Source organism: Melanostigma gelatinosum (genome assembly GCF_949748355.1).
Source record: "Melanostigma gelatinosum genome assembly, chromosome: 5".
In the NCBI taxonomy this organism is placed as follows: Eukaryota; Metazoa; Chordata; class Actinopteri; order Perciformes; family Zoarcidae; genus Melanostigma; species Melanostigma gelatinosum.
Genome location: NC_136638.1, coordinates 19,216,049 through 19,228,180, shown reverse-complemented (window position 1 = coordinate 19,228,180; position 12,132 = coordinate 19,216,049). Strand labels below are relative to the sequence as shown.

Here is a 12,132-nt window from a genome sequence, read left to right as displayed (position 1 = left end):
AGGCCTCATGAGGCTTCATCTCGCCATCACTAGGAAAAATACTCAAAGTCATAATTTAAACTCACCTCTGTGTGCTGAAGCCCAGCGAAAAAAATCCTCACTGCGATCTGTTCTGTCCGCTCTTCTTGTTGCAGGCAGAAAGTAACGTACTCTTCCTCCGCCTCGAGTCATTGGCCGTTGTCAGGTATATAGTGCCCCTCCGCCGGTGGCAATAGTCCTTTCTTGTTTACCACAAAATGCCGATATTTTTATTGGAATTTAAGTATGTGACTTATCTGCAGTGTTTAACCAGTAGATTATGTAAAAGCTTCAACCTGGCCATGGTTTAAAAAAGAAAGTTTCCCTAAAACTCAAACATTGCAGCAAATGTTTTTTTTCATTCCCCACTCCCGCCTTCTGTCTCTTTTTTTTTTTTTTTACTGATAACTTAAAATCACAAGTTCAATCAAAACTTCAAAATCTCAAAAAGTCAACACAATGAATTACTGTAAGTTTACCTTTCAAGAACTTGAACAGCTGAGTTCGAAATGTAAAATGTGTCAGAGCTCTTTGAGTTAAAGAGAAGAAGTAAGTGGACATAACTAAACAGGGCTGTGCTGTTTTACAGTGTACAATTTATACAATAAACTACAGTTTGAGTAAATTGAGCTATGTTCAGTACTTTAATAAAGGCAATGAACCTACTGCTGTAGCTGCAGCGCATACTGTATATATCTTAGCACATTCATATAAAGGCTACTAATTGCTGTTTATTCTAAATATACTTTTTATTCTATATTATACTCCACTGCTTCTGGTTAGATGTGAAACTGCATTTCTTTGTCTCAGTACTTGTACCCTGTAATGATAGCTAGTTGAATCTAAGTATTAGCACTTATATATTATATGTACAGTAGGATTTGTGAGACTATTGTATCTGAACAAAATAAGATAGAACATGTTATATTCCTTGTTCTATGGTGGGAAAACTATTTAATGAATGTAGAAGCTACTGACACTATTGACAACATATGAGTGTGTGTTTCTTTTATTGAGCTAGTGATGCTTGTTTGGCAACATAATGAATGTGGGTCATATTTTACAGGCTTTGTGTTTACAACCACAGCATCGTTAAGCCATAACCTACAAGCCCCACAACAAAACAACAGCCCTGCCTCAGTCGTAACTGACCTCATATTATAGCGTTTACATAATTTTATTCTCCGGAGAAATGTGTGTATTCAGTGTCACTACTGCGCCTCATCTTCCGCTTCTTCTCATCCTTCACACTGACCCTCTCTGTGTGTCTTTCTCTGTACAGAAAATCTGCTACAGCGAATTTTGTGTCCCTTGTTTCCTTATATGGTGATCGGCGTCGTGGCCCGACCCTTCTCGTGCTGTGAGCGAGGCGCGTGCACTGATCGCTGCCGCTCCACCGTTCACTTCCATATTTGGAAGTGAGTCTAACAAAAACCCGCACGGAGGGGAGGGGAGAAAGGACGAGAGCGAGAGAAAGAGAGAGAGAGGGAGAGAGAGAGAGAGAGAGAGAAGGAGTGGGTGGCGGAGAAATTCCTCCCACCCAGAACACTGCTTTGCGCCTGGATGGCTGCTCAATTTCGGTTAAAACAGCAGCAGCACAATAGTTTTACTTATTCATCTCTCCTCGCCATTGGAGAATTAATGAGTAGCACGTATTCACCTCCTTGAACACTGAAAATGTATTGTTGCGGTCACAATGATGGTTTCATATACGTAGGTTGTCTTTAATGAATTAGAAAAAGGTTACAATTAAATAAAAATAAAAATGTTAGTGCTATAGTTGCGTAAGCTTGTTGTATTTTTCATTTATTTATTGAGCACCATAATGTGATTTCATAATTTACATTAGATATTATCAGGGAGTTGTGGGTGTATTCATATACCAGACAAACACAGATTCGCATAACGCTCTTCGCCACCTATTTGGTATGTTTGATTTGTTCATCAGTGCTGGCCGCGACACTAAAGGAAATACAAAGTATTAATATAATTGCAGGGAAAATAAAAGAATAAAATGCGGAAAAATACTAGTGGTAAGCGGTATAATATTGCTTCCCTCAAATGGTTGCCAATTAGTGTTATGTTTGATAACATCAGTCAATATGTTAAAATGTCACTGGGAAGATTATTGTTTTTCATTGTCTATTTAATTTGTGTGTATAATATATTGAGCTGAAGCTTATTAATAGTTATATTATATCTGCGGCCCTCTTTGTGTAATCGCACGTGACAGAATACTTAAATCAATAGCATATCCAAAAACAAATACAGCCGCCGGACAATTATAGGTATAGCAGACAAGCGCTCCCGCTCGTGCACCTGGCCGGAGTCGTCAGGGGCGCGCGCTTATATCCGCGTTCACATTGTGTGAGCTAGACTGACCATTCATCATCACAGTTGATTCAATTCCTACCCAGACGCTGACTAATCCAGAGCTACAGCCATGGTACGTCTAACATCGTCTTTATCACGGTTTTCCCCTCCTGCTGACTAACGTCGACTTCATCTTAAGATCTGGCGAGTTTTTGCCGATCGATTTGTGTTTTATTTCATAGGTTATGGTATTGCTTTTAACGTTAAACGTAGCTAACGTTAGCCGCTTCCGTATCGCACGAGCCGCTGCTCGCGCTGTGGCTAACGGCAGCGAACAGCACTGCTGTACTAACCGATAGGCTAACAAAGCGTTCATACAGCGCGGCCATCCGCGTTTTATATCCTGTGGGCCACAATGGAAACAAGTGTTTTTCGCTTTTTTGTGTCACCCTGTATTTTTTAATGTATTTATTTGTATTATTTGTATTTTTATATTTATACATGTATTTACATTGTTTTATACAAATAAATCAAATCAAATATTGAATTAATCACACGCCAATGACTTTTCCGTGCGGTATTAACGTGTTTTACGAGGTTGTGATAATGAACCCGAAAAAAACGGCTGTGGTACTAAAACAACTGGCGCCATTTCGTTCAGCTTGAGTTTCGCTGAAAAAAAAACCCCACACGGTTCTTATTGTGTTACCATGCACACCGTTGTCATGACGTTACTGGTTACTTTTACCGCATCGTGTTTGTGCCGTTTCACCTCTTGCTCGTTGACGCTTCTGCCTAAGCGCTGGCAGGTGCGCAGCGCTAACGGCAGGCTACCGTTATTGTTGGCTGACGCCAAGCTACGTTAGCAATAGGCAGGAAATGGCACCCGTAGTGGCTAAAGCTAGCTGTGATTTCCTTGTTCTTTGTCTTAACGGTATCTTTAGATACCGGCTGGTTGTCTACGTTATCCACATGAAGCCACCATTTGACCACTGTGACGTTATCTTATGTATCGACTATTTTATAAGTTTATGGCCGAGTTGCGCCGTGACACTAAAAGTGTTAACGTAATCGACAACGGAACAGTCCTTTTTGCCTTTATATAGCACGTTAGCGCACAGACGTGCACGTGTGCTGCATTCATGGCCCCACCCTGAAATTGGTGCATGGACAATTTCTTTCTTTTTTTTTTTTTTTCTCTATAACTCCTGGAATGAGCTAAATTTTCCTGACATTTACCCATGTAAACATTTTACCATGTATTAAGTTGGGATGTAGCAAATATTTTACGTTATTGTCAACATTATATAAGACTAGTTTGGGCCCGCGGTCTCTGGGTTTTCATAGTCGGTAATGCGAGTCTTCTTTTTAGTTGCGCATCTTATTTGTACAGCACGTCACGCCATTAAACTCCTATATAATTCAAAGTGATTAATATCATTCAGTTTTTGTACATTACTGCAATGCGAAAATAAAAAAAAATCTCTTACACATAATATTATATGCGCCATTGACATCCTGATAATCACCTAAATCTGCCACTGCACACTTTACCGTTGCAGTGTTTTAATTTCAGAGTTTGGATATAAACCCATTAGGCCTGTTTGCTCGTGAAAGTGTCTCCTATGAGGCCTGTATCTTCACTGTTACTTTATGTAAAGGAATTCAAGACTTGTATTGTGGCTACACTTATATTGAATCACTTGAACCTTGACTTCTGTTAAGAAAAGTACTCCTGATTAAGATTAGATAAGGCTAGAGTTAACTTGCTGCTACAACTAAAAATATACAGAATATGACTTATCGGCTTTACCAATGGTGTTTGTGGACAGAAGAATTAGACATCATGATGTCTGAGCATCACTGGCTGTCATGTGCTGGGTAGTAGGCATTTGTAAACCTCAGCAAATATTTTGGAGACACTTGGATATTTCTTTTCAGGTTCCTTGCAGTCATAGCAAGGTACCATTCTTATTTTATTGATGCACAATGATTACGGTTGTTTGCTGGTTAATTATTACTCTAAAAGTCGGCTATCTCATACATGTCTTTTACGCCCTAAGCAAACATACAGAGCCTGCCTGTGCTACTTTGCAGTTTGGTTCCTTTTCCGTCTTTCCTGCCCCATTATATTGCCCTTTCTTTGTCTCTTTTTACATTGACACATTGCTGGTAGACAGCCGTTTTCTTCTCCTGAGACTGCATTTTCCTGTTTTTGAGTGCATTAAGCAGAAGTCAGAAGACCAAATCGAGTTACAGAGAGGCGGTGACTCAGCAATGTGACTTGTAGCTACAGGCAGTTTCTTCAAAAGCCCCACTGTTTGAGACTGAACTCTGTGCTTTAATGCTTAATCACTGACCACTCCCTCACCCACACAGTCCTCTTCATGGTAGAGATACATGGCTTTCACGACTTTCTACACCTAATTGTCACAGACTTTGACACACCTGTTAGCTTAACTTTAGCATTCATGTTCAAGATGGACTTTTGACACACAGTGCTAGAGAATATGTATTGGTTTATCGCTCTTACAGTATGACCGTACACATATTAAAATAAAAGGCTGTACTGACTGAATCGTCAGTGTTTTCATTCGTACCAACTTTGCTGACTTTCAGAATGCACTACACAACTTGGCTCTTAGTCGACCATGACAAACGGCTTGTCACGGCCACACCTTTGCATTTCAATCCTCTTAATCAGTCGCCCTCGTAAGGAGCATTCCTGCTCTGTATGCTGACCTCTCTGGCCTTTCTTATGATGTCAGTACTATTTATTGTACTGAAGTTGTCACTTCTGGCCTGTTAAGCACAATGCCGTCTGTTGCCTGATTCAGGCAAAACTCACACGGTGGAGGAGGGCTGAAACTAACAATTGCTTTCATTTACAATTTGTCTGTCAATCATTTTTTAGATTAATTGTTTGGTCAATGTATCATTCAACCCTACGTTGAGATATTCAAATTGCTTGGTTTGTCCGACCAGCGGTTCAACACTTAAATATTCATTTACATATAGTATCACAGGACAAAGGAAATTTAAAAGTTGGAACCAGTGTTTTTTTTTTTTTTTTTTTATGTATTTTTGGAATCAACGGATAATTGATGTGGAACTTAAAAACGTTAGTACCATTTACATTTAAAACATCTTGTATTTACATAATAATACCCCCCCCAAAATCAATTCAAAGTAGCCATTGAAGGTCCTAGCAAAGGATTTATATTTCATATAAAACCTGCATTCATATCTAAATTACCTCTTTGTTGTGGCATCATCAGTTAAAAAAAAAGGTCTGTTGCAGAAATATCAGCCTCCATGTTAAACTGTGAACACTTTAAACTCTTTGAGTTAAATGATTGTTCTGTCCACAGGCCTCGGGGGTGAAAGTCACAGATGAAGTTATCGCAGTCTTCAACGACATGAAGGTGCGTAAGGCTCAGTCGACTGAGGAAGAGAAGAAGAAGAGAAAGAAGGCCATTCTGTTCTGCTTGAGTGACGACCTCAAGAATATTGTTCTGGACAAGGGCAAAGAGATCCTTCTGGGTGAATTGGTAAACATCACGGACCCATTCGGGCACTTTATTGGGATGCTGCCCCCAAAAGACTGTCGCTACGCTCTGTATGACGCCAACTTTGAGACCAAAGAAACAAAGAAGGAGGACTTGGTCTTTATCTTCTGGTGAGGGCTGCCACTATCGGACATTACCGGGTTTAACGATCAATATAAACAGTTTGCTTTAATAATGTTTCTGCCTCACTCGTAGGGCTCCAGAGGACGCTCCCCTGAAGAGCAAGATGATCTATGCCAGCTCAAAAGACGCCATCAAGAGAAAATTCCAAGGTAAGTGGTCGTGTGTGTGTGTATGGTTGACCATTGAGAGCAAGCTGTCATTTACAATGATGCTGATAATATCGAGCACATTTGATACAAGACAGGTCATTCAGCACACAATTTAAAAGCAACTGCAGACTGAAACGTCCAATGCATTGAGTTTTAAAGCACAGAAGCTAAAAGCAGATTTCCCAAGTTCTGTGCTAACTCTGGGTGCTTTTAGTGTAAGCCAATCATTAGAGTGTCTTGTAAGGTCAGAAAATGTGCTATACTATGACACTCTAGCCTATAATCATCTATATTACCAGGATATAAGTATTTCTTTGTCTGAACACTTGTAAAACATTGTAATTCTGACGTGTTTTAACATGATTTTATTTTTCAGGTATTAAGCATGAGTGGCAGGTGAATGGTTTGGAAGACCTTAAAGACCAGAAGACTCTGGCAGAAAAGCTTGGTGGCTCATCAGTAATCACCCTGGAAGGAAAACCTGTATAAATCCCTCCCCCTCCTCCTCTCTGGCTACTATCGAGGCCTTTCAGACACATCTGTTGGGTTTTGATGTTCATTCCGGTGTGGTTTGGAGACGGGCAGAACCTAAACTATTTACGTGACTCTCAGGGTGGGATATTGTGGGTGGGTTTGGGGTCAAGTGACAGTTTAAAAAAATAACAAAAAAAGAAATTCCACAAATGCAGACTGTCATTCCACTTCACGCAACATAAAGAATATGAACAAAACACACAAAGGAAAATATTAAGATACAGCTGAAAGATGAGGATGATGATAGAACTTAAATACACACACTGTTCATGTTTGAAGATGGGGTTTTGTTCTTTTCCAAGTTCCATTTGAATGATTGCAGAGATAGGGACAGGCGATAACCGGTTTAGTTCTCCAACTGTTAAATCCCGACTTATAATCGTTCCAACTACATTTCTTTTTTGCCAAACTTCTAGTTAAGTTTTGTAAGTGTGTGTAGTTGAGACTAGTTATAGTATGAACTAATTCATAAGATCTATTAAATCCTTCTCTGGGGGGGAACACGGTTAAATATATATTTCGTTCTTTTTTTGGTTTTGTTATTCCATTTCTATTTTCTTTTTCTTCGAACAGGCATTTCTAAATTTGAGTGATTCCTTTTTAATTTCCAGTTCTCGGTCAGATAACCATGGCATTTGAAGAAGTTAACAGACAACATTCCTTGTACTTGTTGAAACCAGGATCTCCTTGAATTAAAATCTCTGGCGTTATAAGGGTCTGATGGGAGGGATGTGTATATGAAGGAGCAGCGGTCAGAGTTTAGACTGAATATTGAATGGTGGTTTTGTATCGTCTCCTTATCTCTAATAAAAAGCACTAAACTACTGACTTGTACGGCTCTTTTTCCACTTTATATTACTTGTTCTAACTCATGGTGTTTTAGTAATCCGTTTCTTATCTATAATGGCATCATGGTTGTGGTGGATGGCACCCATTTAAAAGTAATTTTATGGATGGTCCTCAGATCGTACTGCACAATGATTATGTGATAAATTATCTGCTCATCCAATTAAAGTAAGTGTTGCAACTAACTACTATATTCATGTAAACTGATTGCTTTGTCAATGAAATGTCAGAAAAGATTGTATCCAATACCCAAATTGAACTATTCCAACAATTTACAGAGATTCAGTTTTCTATCTCAGATTAAATAACGCAAATATTTGCATCTGAGACCAGTTTGGGACCAGTGAACTTTTATAGTTTTTCCTTGGTGTGGAAAAAATGGACGAGTTCTGGATTAATTTTCTGTCAGTCGTTATATCAATTACATCGACTTCATATTTAATTTAAAGCAAACTAGTGCGTCCATTTAGCTCCATTGCAGTACTTGTTCTGAGCACAAGAGGGAGGCACGTCATCACTCTTGAAACATCAAAGTAAACCACTGACACAAACTCTTATAAATCTCTCTTTAATAAAATATGTCAAGCATTTCCCAAAAAATAAAATGAACACCGTCTCTCCAGTCCACATTGAGAAGAGCATGATGTCTGAAGCATCAGTGGTGTCCAAGAACATGTTTTAATCTATGTAGGTGTGGATGCAGATCAAGTGGACAAACCAAATGATCCTTGAAGAGGCACACAAATACTAAACCATTTCCCACAAAATCAAGAGCAGGAAAGATGTGAAGACAAAACGTCAGACTGCTGTCGTCCACAGAAGGAAAATAATCTGGTGCTACTGCACACGAGGACAAGTGTTTTTCCCCCCTTGTAAAAAAAGTGGCTTATGTTAATAGGCTACTGCGGAAACACCGACTGTGGGCAAATACATATGAAAAGATGCCGTGGTGATCTAATAGGCCCAGATGTTACAGGGGGAGATTAAAGGAGAGAAAAATCTCAATGAAGGGGATCCTAAAGGTATTTATCTGCTCTACTTATGCGTCACTGAAGGGTGTTGTTTTTTTATTAGATTTAATGTTTCACTCTTCTTTCTTTCGGGAAAAAATACATTTCACTCTGTATTTTTACACATTGTGCAGGTCCTTCTTAGTCCTGGACACAGTCTAGTCGGTTTCCATGCACCCAGTAACAGATCTGAGCGAACTTCAGAGGAGTGATTCGCACGGCCACGTTGTAATCCCTGTTCTCCCCATCTATCTCCAGCCACTGGTGTCCAGAGAAAATGCCGATGACCTTCCTTTCCCAGCGCTCTAAACCGTTGTCCCACACTCTTCCGTACACTCCAGAGCCACTGGCTCCAGGTCGGGCGTCACAGTGCTGGTATATCAGGTCGCTGGACTCTTCTTCCACCGGACAAAACCTGTACACCAGCTCCCCGGATCTGTCGCTGTCAAACCCAGAGAAGTGGATGCGATTCCCTGCCAGGTCATCGGAGGAGGGAGCCACAGAGAGGCGCATGAAGGGACGTCGGTGAGGCCAACGCAGCTCCAGCAGGGCGTAATCGAAGTCCATGCTGACCTCCTGAGGGCCCTGGATCCAGCCCTTTGGCACACGGGTACGTTTCACCCTCACCCAGCGGACCAGAGGCTTCTTGGAAGAGGCGAGGCCGGCATTAGTGCTGTTGATAAATGGAGGAATCAGGAATCCCACCCTGAGCTTTCGCGCCCCCTTGACATAATCCTTTCCATCATGCACACAGTGGGCAGCTGTGAGGACATGCTGCTGAGACACAAGAACGCCGGTGCAGCCGGTGGAGATCCGCACGGCTGTGGAGAAAGGGTAATCCAACAGGAAGTTGTCCCCTTGGATGTTGAAACGTCCGTCCGCTCCGTAGATCTGCCGCCTCACGCGTCTGTGCCTGGGCGTCACTCTCGGCCCTCTCCCGGGTGAAGGGTGAGCGAAGGGATCTCCTTCAAACTCCTCATCACCCTCCACATCTACCGTGGTGAGAGTGCGGGAGCCGTCGGCGTACAGCGTCTCAAAAGACAGTTTCTCTGTGAGCTGCTCCTTCTGGGCCTCCTGCTCTCCTCTGTGGAAGCAGCTGGAGTTGCAGTGAGTGGTGAAGTCCAGCTGAGTCCGAGCGCTGAAGCGGGAGCGGATGAGAGGCGTCGGTGAGTGAGGGACGAGCGTGGGGACGTGGACGGGCGGAGGGTGAGGAGGGTGAAGAAGGGACCAGGTGAGAGGGAGGAGGAGCTGGAGGAGCACGAGCAGGTGAGTCAGCAAGAGGGAGCGCTCACGTGGCGACGTCATGGTGACGGGAAACACTGCAACGACACAGAATAATCACGTTTACACGTGTGTCTTAGATTGCATGAATTCCTACATGTTTGGCAATATAACAACCGTGGAAAACCCTCCCAAACAAGCCGTCTTACAAACTCCAACCCCCATAAATCTGGACTATTTACAGTTGATTACAGATCACAGCAGTGATTTGTGACGTCAGCTTGCAAAATCGAATGTTGCAACGCACGCCGGGGTTTCATCTGGTGTGACGGGGCAACAATGGCCCTCTTGTTCCTGTAATATAGATTAACAGGGAAATAGGATTTCAACCTGATGGAAACGAACAAGCATTTTATTAAAGTCTGTTTGGAGACGAATTCCAAAGGAAGAAAAAAAAAAAGGAGAGGAAGCAAAGTGGCCACAGACATAGTTGAGGAGCCAGAACAAAGTGGAGCGGTCAACACTGAAAGGAAAAGAAAAGCATGTGTGATTACTTCAGACAACATTTAAAAAGACAGTGTTCCCTACATAGTATGTATTATATGGGGGACTGAATAAGAGGTTGGGAAGTTACAGGAAAAACCCTCCGATCAAATATTTGTCACAGCTCAGATGTAAGATGTTGTTTTCCATCCAACATTAACGGCTTCAGTGTACGTGGGGCTTTCAGGGCAGATTAGCAGCAACAAGGAGATACTTGATCCCCTCTAAAGGCCGTGGGCTCGGAGGCACTCATGGCATGAAGAGAGCAGGTGTGTAAAAAGTGAAAAGAAACAAGTCGAGGCACGGCAGCAAAACAGAGCTCTATTTCTAACAAATGGCAGGGTGGGGCAGTCCACTCACCTATGTGCAGTTTCTTTTAACACTAAAGGAGGCAGCGTTACAAAAAACAGAGAGTGGCCTCCAAACTTCCCTCCATGTTGAAGTGTCAGATACTTGACAGCGAAGGCAGATACAGAGGATCTTAAGTGGTAAATTATTAATCTGTGACGTAAACCTGTAGTAGGCTACAATTTATTAAAAACAGGGAAAGTGATATGTTCATTACCACTGCTGTCGTAAACAGAATCTAAGTGATGTTTTTGTGATGTAAAGGCATGAAATAAGAGACATCCCTGTGCAAAAGTGACAACATAGAACTAGAGAGTGTTGATCTTGCTTGGAGATTATGGTGCATCTTTTAAGTACAGTGATACATCTCTTCACAGTTATTAGGCTGTGGTGCACATAAAAGGAGAAAGTACAAAAAGTCTGCTCTTTCAGCACACGGATCACAGGCAGTCTGCAGCCGTTTGGAATACTCCCTGTTCAGCACATACATGTGATCTGATCTTGTCTGACATAACGTGTGCAGCAGAGTCAAATGAAGTTCAGCTCCCTTTAGCATCTGTCATACAACAAAGAAGCACAACTCTCAGTTTTAACAAGGATTCAGTTTGGAAACACCTGAAACCTCAGACAGACGGTTCCTTATTTAATGTATTTAATGTCCAATCTTTGACCATCATTTCTCCCTGTCCTTGGGTAATATTTGGCCTAAATAATCACCTTATATCTGGCTGCATAAGGCTGTAAAAACCGCTCTTTTAATTCATGGAAATACCTGTAAATGCAGCAGTGGTGGTCATTTTAAGCGTCACAGAGCAGCGGAAAGTGTCAGTTCTCAATCAAATCAATAAATCGAATCCATTACCTTCGGATTAGAGATCGATTGCTCGTGTTTACATCCCAGTCGTGTGTTCCTCCCCATCAGCAGAGTCCCTCAGGATCATTCCCCAGGTTTCCCCTCATCCTCTCCGGTGACAGGCAGGTCGTTTTTCCGCTCCTCGTCCTCCCGCAAAGGGAAGATCTTGCGCGCTCTTTTGCTGCTTCTACAAATAAAGCTCAGTTGCTCTGCATGTCCGGAGGACCGTCAGCGCTTCTACCGAAACCTGCTCAGTCCAGACACAGAGACACAAATAAAAGCCACTGAAAAGAAGTGTTTACTCTCTCTGGAGCGTCCGCTTCACGGCTCTAGCGCCCCGCCTCCGCCAGGGAGGGGGGGGGGGGGGGGGGGGGTTAATGTTTGACTACCAGTTTGATATAAACCTTCTGTTGGAGCTATTTATTTGATATTGTATTTTGTTATTTCATTTATAAGTAGTATTGTTTAATTATTGTAGATGTTTCATATGTTAAGATTATTTTTCTCTTTAATAGTAATTTGTTTAGTTATATTATTCTTTTGGGTAATTACTGTGGGCACCTGTTGCTATTTAAACGAGGAGAAAGGTAGGACCAGCATGCACC

General features: G+C 41.8%; 2 protein-coding genes across 2 annotated transcripts; one reads left to right on the top strand and one right to left on the bottom strand.

Moving 5' to 3' along the window:
- Positions 1-2,351: 2,351 nt before the first annotated feature.
- On the top strand, positions 2,352-7,531 carry cfl1 (cofilin 1). The gene is made up of 4 exons (XM_079269288.1): positions 2,352-2,464; positions 5,703-6,010; positions 6,096-6,172; positions 6,549-7,531. The coding sequence occupies exons 1-4, from the start codon at positions 2,462-2,464 to the stop codon at positions 6,659-6,661; spliced, it is 501 nt and encodes a 166-aa protein (XP_079125414.1). The 5' UTR covers positions 2,352-2,461; the 3' UTR covers positions 6,662-7,531.
- A 573-nt stretch (positions 7,532-8,104) lies between these two features.
- prss23 (serine protease 23) lies at positions 8,105-11,786 on the bottom strand. Its single transcript, XM_079268272.1, has 2 exons — positions 11,537-11,786; positions 8,105-9,881 (listed from the first exon to the last, which is right to left on the bottom strand). Exon 2 carries the CDS (start codon positions 9,865-9,867, stop codon positions 8,704-8,706), a length of 1,164 nt encoding a protein of 387 aa, XP_079124398.1. The 5' UTR covers positions 9,868-9,881; positions 11,537-11,786; the 3' UTR covers positions 8,105-8,703.
- Between the last annotated feature and the right edge of the window lie 346 nt (positions 11,787-12,132).